The 8,025-nt window shown below is 41.1% G+C and overlaps 1 protein-coding gene across 1 annotated transcript; it reads right to left on the minus strand.

Annotated features, from left to right (window-relative positions):
* Positions 1-236: 236 nt before the first annotated feature.
* Positions 237-875, minus strand: LOC150089718 (uncharacterized). The gene has a single exon (XM_090390083.1). It carries the CDS (start codon positions 873-875, stop codon positions 237-239), a length of 639 nt encoding a protein of 212 aa, XP_090246209.1.
* Positions 876-8,025: the final 7,150 nt, after the last annotated feature.

An 8,025-nucleotide genomic window follows, 5' to 3' on the forward strand; every position in this document is an offset into this window, starting at 1 on the left:
GAAGGCTCATTCGTAACTTAGGCCAGATTGCACGGTATATATTTATCATCGTCCTCACTGTTCCAACCTAAGGTTGGGTCAGGCAAACCCTTCCTTTTTTTTTTTTTATCTTCCCGGATCTTGTCTTCTTTCATTCTCTCCTGCTCAATTCCCTTTGTTTCCACATCTTCTCTAATCTGATCTCTCCACATCTTTTCTTAGATCTTCCTCTCGGCCTCTTCTTATCCATTTTCATCTCAAACATTCTTATTGGTAATCTGTCCAAGTTCATTTCGACACATTCTCTTCATGTGTCTAAACCATTGCAAACATGATGTAATCATCTTCTCCTTCGCCTTCAGACTCTCTATTCCTAAAGTCATTCTTATGTCAGTATTTCTTATTTTATCTCTTCTAGTGTTAGCTAGCATAGTCCTTAGCACCTTCATTTCCATTGCTTGGATTCTGCTAGAATCCTTTTTATTCATCCTCCACGTCTCAGCAGAATAGGTCAAAATAGAGACCAAATATGCCTTATTTATCAGCTTTTTACACTTCATTAGAACTTCCCTAGCCCATAACAGGCTATTAACACTACAGAAGAAACTCAGACTAGCTGCTACTCTCCTAGTTATTTCCATATCTAGGCTGCCATCCTTTGTTAATAATAAATTATCCACCACGTCCAAAATTCCCTTCCCCCATTTTATACCTTTTACACTCATCCCTTCCCCTCTGTCCATCACTATCTCTTTGCTTTTCTGGCCATTTATCTTCAGACCATACTCACTAACTACTCCTTCCCAATGTGTTAGTTTCTCTTGAAATTCTTTCCCCTTGTTTGCCCAAACGATAACATCAGCTGCAAACGCCGTTGTTCCACCTTTTTTTATCATTCATCGCTGCAAGGATATTGCCCAAGACAAAAAAAAATAATGGTGACAATATACTACCCTGTCGAAGTCCATTGGACCATGAAAACCAATCTGAATCCCCATATTTTGTCCTCAGACAACTTTCACACTTTAAATACATATTTTTAACCATCACTACCTCCTCCCTATCTATTACCATTTTCTCCAAACTTTCCTGCACTTTTTCTCTTTGCATACTTTTTCTCTTTTTCTCGGCCCTGGAAAGATTGTGCAAGGCTCAAGGGGTAGAATTTTTTTCAGCCTGGAATGTACTTGTTAACAGGAGAGATTGCTTCTACAGGGATGGGATACACTTAAATAGAAAGGGTGCAAGAATATTTGCTGATGCTATCGAGGCAGTGTTAGGTGGGTCGGAAAACTGCTAGCTTGGGGGGAGACAAAGACCAATAGATTGACAGTAGCCACTGGCAGAGGTGAAAGAGATTCTTGCACTGCTTCTATTAGAATGAGCAGAAGCCTGAAAAACAAGATGCAGGATATTTCAGAGACTGCTGGAAGTCATTGTGATACAAGTAAACACATGGGTTGTGTTAGGGTAGCTAAGAATAGAAACAAGTGCAGGCATACTTGCGTGTACACCAATGCTAGGAGTTTAGTAAATAAATTTGATGAATTTGAGGTATTGCTCAAAACATCAAAGGCAGATATTGTTGGGATATCAGAGACGTGGTGTCACATAGATATAAGGAATGCAGAACTGGAATTTGGGGAGTACAATGTGTATAGAAAGGATAGACAGGACAGGAGGGGAGGAGGGGTTATGCTACTAGGTAAAAAACACATAAAATCCAAGGAAGTGAAGCCTGTCGACATTCATGGACAGGGCAGTGTCGAGTCAGTTTGGTGTGACATAAGCATAGGTAAATCAAAATTGAGAGTAGGAGTGTGCTATAGGCCTAATGACTCTGATGAGTATAATAAGATACTGTACAGGGAAATAGAATGGGCCAGTAAATCAGAGAGTCTTACAATGGGGGATTTTAATTTCCCAGATATTGACTGGAATTTGTGGGTTGGTCACTCACACACTAGCAGGGCTTTTGTGGATTTATTGGATGATTGTTTTCTACACCAGCATGTTCGGGAGGCAACTAGAGGGAGTAATACTCTTGATCTGATTATCAGTAGTGATTCTTCATGCATTAGGAATCTGCAGATAAAGGAACCACTGGGTGGCAGTGATCACAGTGTGCTGAAGTGGGATTTACTCAAGGAGGTAACTACCATCAGAGGCAAAGGGAAGGGTTTTTGCTTTCGTAAAGGCGACTATGATGGTCTGAGACAGTATTTAAATTCTATACAGTGGGACCAACTGATGATGTTACCAACAGCAAATTCAAAATGGGAAGCATTCAAGGAACTAATCTTGGAAGCTACCAGGCTTTACATACCAACCAAGAAATATTGTTCAAGGTTCAGGCCTAAATGGTTGTCAGATGAACTAATGAGACATATGGCAGAGAAGAAAAATGCATGGGATACATACAAATTAAGGGGTGACATGGAAGCCTATGATAGATATAAGTTGGTCTGTAACCAAGTCACAAAGGAGATTAGGCAGGCAAAGGCAGACTACGAAAAATCTTTGGCAAAGGATGCAAAGAAAAACAGAAAAGAGTTCTTTACATATTTAAACTCAAGAAGGAAAGGGATGAATCAGATTGGTCCACTGGATGTTGATGGTTCAACAGTTGAGGATCCTGCTCAGGTGGCTAACAATCTAAACGAGTATTTTGCATCTACATTCACACATGAGGAGTTATTCAGGAAGGGGAATGTCGTAGGTGAAGTAAACATTGGCAGTGAGCTAGATTATTTTCTAATAACTGAGAGGAAAGTGGAGGAGAAATTGCTGAGGATAAACATAAAAAAGGCACCAGGGGTGGATGGGATCTATCCAGTTATATTAAAGGAGGCAGCAAAGGAAGTAAGCAAACCCCTAGCCATAATTATGAGAGCTTCTTTGGACTCAGGGGAGGTACCCATGGACTGGAGATGTACAAATGTAACCCCAATTCACAAAGGAGGATCAAAGGCTGACACAATTAATTACAGACCTGTTAGTTTAACTTCGATTCCAGGAAAATTAATGGAGGCACTGGTTAAAGAAGCACTGCAGGATCATCTGGACAAGAATTCAGTTATAGCTCAGACACAGCATGGTTTTGTTAAGGGCAGGTCTTGTCTGACCAATTTGATTTGATACTATGATGTAGTCACAAAAGAACTGGATGCAGGGAATAACTTTGATATTATATATTTGGATCTTAGAAAGGCTTTTGATACTGTTCCGCATGGAAGACTGCTGCACAAATTGGAGAAGTGTGGCATTGGAGGCAAATTGCTGCTATGGATAAAGGGATGGTTGAGTGGCAGAAGACAGAGAGTGGTAATCAATGGACACTGCTCAACGTGGACTAATGTTATTAGTGGAGTTCCTCAGGGTTCAGTGTTGGGTCCATTGTTGTTTTCTGTATTTATAAATGATATTGATGATGGTGTATCAGGCTTAATGTCCAAGTTTGCAGACGATACCAAGGTTGGCAGGGTTGTTAAGGACGCTACTGATACTATGCTGCTGCAACAGGATCTGGAAAGGTTGAGCAGATGGGCTGAGAGGCGGCAAATGAAGTTTAACATTGACAAATGTAAAGTACTACATATGGGAAACAGTAACCCCAGATCAACGTATCAACTCTGTGGTAGTACGCTGACAGTGGTAGAGAATGAAAAGGACCTGGGGGTAATTGTGCAGGCAGATATGAAGTTCTCTGAGCAGTGCAGACGAGCTGCAAGAGTAGCTCATGGTGTCTTGTCAATGATATACAGGAATTTTTCTAGCAGGGATAAGGATGTGATTATTCCCTTGTATAAGGCATTGGTCAGGCCACACCTTGAGTACTGTATACAGGTCTGGAGGCCTCATTTCAAGAAGGATGTAGAGCTGCTCGAACGAGTACAGAGAAGGGCAACAAGATTAGTGAATGGAACAAAGGGTTGCTCTTACGAAGAAAGGCTTAAGTTTTGCAAATTACAGAGCCTGGAGACTAGGCATCGGCGAGGTGATCTGATAGAGGTGTATAAGGCTTTGAATGGCTTGAGCATGCTCAATGCCGATGGGATTCTTCCTCTTGCTCAGAATAATGACCTGAGAGGGCATAAATTCAAATTGAGGAAGGACGGATGTCGGATAGATGTGCGGAAATTTGCCTTTGGCCAGCGGGCAGTTCGTTTGTGGAATAGACTCCCATCGCTTGTTGTTGAAGTTGATAGCCTAAATAAATTTAAGGCTCAGCTGGACAGGTATTTCGAATGAATGGAGGGATGAAATGGGAGTAGTGTTTTTTTTTTTTTTTTTTTTTTTTTGGCTGATGCTGAATAAGCTTGCTTTCTTGCATCATATGCCTCTACTAATGCTAATGCTAATAATACTATCATATACCTTTTCAAGGTCGAAGAATACCAGAAAAAGGCTCTCGGCAAACTCCCAGTGTCTTCCTAGCAATTCTCTTAAGGCAAATATCAAGTAAATCGCTGACCTTTCTCTTCTAAATCCATGCTGTTCTCTCTCTCTCTCTCTCTCTCTCTCTCTCTTAACAATTGGTATAATGATTCCCCTTGTCCAATTATCGGGTATTCTTTTCTCTTTCCAAACTAAGCTGATAACACCATAAAGCCATTTTAGTCTAATATTACCCTAATAAATTCCACTGGTAACTCATCTAATCCAGGTGACTTTCCATTCTTCAACTTTTTCATTGCTTCTCTTACTTCATCAAGACCAACTTTTGGGTTCTCTTTTCACATTGTGTATTCTCCCACTGGATTCTGCTCTTCTTACACAATCTTCTTTCCCATTGGCCTTAGCATTAAGCAGGATTGTAAAATAGTCCTGCCACTCTTTCCCGATTTCCTTCTCATCTTACTAATTTTCCACCTGTATCGACTAAGAATCCAGATTCTTCATTGTTACTTTTCTTATTCCTCAACAACCCATATATTATGTCTGTAAATTGCGGTGGTCGATTTGCTGTTTGCTGGACGAAAAACCGAAATTTTCGGGAGAAAAAACTACGCTGCCGTCGCCTGAGACCGACTTACTCAGGCACGTTTTGTAAAAGACCCATAAAATTTTTTCGCGTTATTGACGAGATTCGAACGATCAATTTGGCCCTGGAAGGATTGTGCAAGGCTCAAGGGGTAACATTTTTTCAGCCTGGTCTGTACTTGTTAACAGGAGAGACTGCTTCTACAGGGATGGGATACACTTAAATAGAAAGGGTGCAAGAATGTTTGCTGATACTATCGAGGCAGTGTTAGGCGGTCGGAAAACTGCTAGATTGGGGGGGATACAAGGACTAATAGATTAACAGTAGCCACTGGCAGAGGTGAAAGTGATTCTTGCACTGCTTCTATTGGAATGAGCCGCAGCCTGGAAAATAAGATGCAGGATATTTCAGAGACTGCTGGGAATCATTGGGGTACAAATAAACACATAGGTTGTGTTAGGGTAGCTAAGAAAAAGAACAGGTGCATGTATACTTGCGTGTACACCAATGCTAGGAGTTTAGTAAATAAATTTGATGAATTTGAGGTATTGCTCAAAACATCAAAGGAAGATATTGTGGGGATTTCAGAGACGTGGTGTCACACAGATATAAGGAATGCAGAACTGGAATTGGGGGAGTACAATGTCTACAGAAAGGACAGACAGGGTAGGAAGGGAGGAGGGGTTATGCTATTAGTTAAGAAACACATAAAATCCAAGGAAGCGAAGCCAATCGACATTGCTAGACAGTGCAGTATCGAGTCAGTTTGGTGTGACATAAGCATTGGGAGATCAAAATTGAGAATAGGAGTGTGCTATAGACCTAATGGCTCTGATAAGTATAATAAGAAACTGTACGGGGAAATCGAGTGGGCCAGTAAATCAGAGTGTCTTATAATGGGGGATTTTAATTTCCCAGATATTGACTGGAATTTGTGGGTTGGTCACTCACACACTAGCAAGGCTTTTGTGGATTTATTGGATGATTGTTTTCTACATCAACATGTTCGGGAGGCAACTACAGGGAGTAATACTCTTGATCTGATTATCAGTAGTGATTCTTCATGCATTACGAATCTGCAGATAAAGGAACCACTAGGTGGCAGTGATCACAGTGTGCTGAAGTGGGATTTACTCAAAGAGGTAACTACCATCCGGGGTAAAGGGAAGGGTTATTGCTTTCGTAAAGGTGACTACGATGGACTGAGACAGTATTTAAATTCTATACAGTGGGACCGACTGATGATGTTACCAACAGCAAATTCAAAATGGGAAGCATTCAAAGAACTTATCTTGGAAGCTACTAGGCTTTACATACCAACTAAGAAATATTGTTCAAGGTTTAGGCCTAAGTGGATGTCAGATGAAATAAGGAGACATATGGCAGAGAAGAAAAATGCATGGGGTACATACAAATTAACACGTGACACAGAAGCCAATGATAGATACAAGTTGATCTGTAACCAAGTTACAGATCAACTTGTATCTATCAGGAGGTTAGGCAGGCGAAGGCAGATTACGAGAAATCTTTGGCAAGGGATGCAAAGAAAAACAGCAAAGAGTTCTTTACTTATGTAAACTCTAGAAGGAAGGGGATGAATCAGATTGGTTCACTTGATATCGATGGGTCAACTGTTGATGATCCTGCTCAGGTAGCTAACAAACTGAATGAATATATTGCATCGACATTCACACATGAGGAGTTATTCAGCGAGGGGAATGCCAGAGGTGCATTCAACTCTGGCAGTAAGCTAGAAAATCTTGTAATAACTGAGAGTAAAGTGGAGGAGAAATTGTTGAAGATAAATACAAGAAAGGCACCTGGCGTGGATGGGATCTATCCAGTTATATTAAAGGAGGCAGCAAAGGAAGTAAGCAAACCCTTAGCCATAATTATGAGAGCTTCCTTGGACTCAGGGGAAGTACCCATGGACTGGAGATGTGCAAATGTGACCCCAATTCACAAAGGAGGATCAAAGGGCGACACAAGTAATCATAGACCTGTTAGTTTAACTTCTGTTCCAGGAAAATTAATGGAGACACTGGTTAAAGAAGCACTGCAGGATCATCTAGACAAGACTTCAGTCATAGCTCAGACACAGCATGGTTTTGTTAAGGGGAAGTCTTGCCTGACCAATTTGATTGGGTACTATGATGCAGTCACAAAAGAACTGGATGCAGGGAATAACTTTGATATTATATACTTGGATCTTAGAAAGGCTTTTGATACTGTTGCACATGGAAGACTGCTGCACAAATTGGAGCAGTGTGGCATTGGAGGCAAATTGCTGCAATGGATAAAGGGGTGGTTGAGGGGGGAAGACAGAGAGTGGTAATCAATGGACACTGCTCATCGTGGACTAATGTTATTAGTGAAGTCCCTCAGGGTTCAGTATTGGGTCCATTATTGCTTTCTGTATTTATAAATGATATTGATGATGGTATATCAAGCTTAATGTCCAAGTTTGCAGACGATATACGAAGGTTGGCAGGGTTGTCAAGGACACTACTGATACTATGCTACTGCAACAGGATCTGGAAAGGTTGAGCAGATGGGCTGAGAGGTGGCAAATGAAGTTTAACATTGACAAATGTAAAGTACTACATATAGGAAACAGCAACCCCAGAGCAACGTATAAACTCTGTGGTACTACACTGACAGTGGTAGAGAATGAAAGGGACCTGGGGGTGGTTGTGCAGGCAGATATGAAGTTTTCTGAGCAGTGCAGACGGGCTGCAAGAGTAGCTCATGGTGTATTGTCGATGATATATAGGAATTTTTCTAGAAGGGATAAGGAGGTGATTATTCCCTTGTATAAGGCAATGGTCAGACCAAACCTAGGGTACTTTATACAGGTCTGGAGGCCTCATTTCAAGAAGGATGTAGAGATGCTGGAACGAGTACAGAGAAGGGCAACAAGATTAGTGAATGGAACAAAGGGGTGCTCTTACGAAGAAAGGCTTAAGTTTTGCAAATTACAGTGTCTGGAGACTAGGCACCGGCGAGGTGATCTGATAGAGGTGTATAAAGCCTTGAATGGTTTAAGCATGCTCAATGCTGAT

Source organism: Mastigoproctus giganteus, chromosome 2 (genome assembly GCF_048544385.1).
Source record: "Mastigoproctus giganteus isolate SK-2022 chromosome 2, ASM4854438v1, whole genome shotgun sequence".
NCBI classification, from domain to species: Eukaryota; Metazoa; Arthropoda; class Arachnida; order Uropygi; family Thelyphonidae; genus Mastigoproctus; species Mastigoproctus giganteus.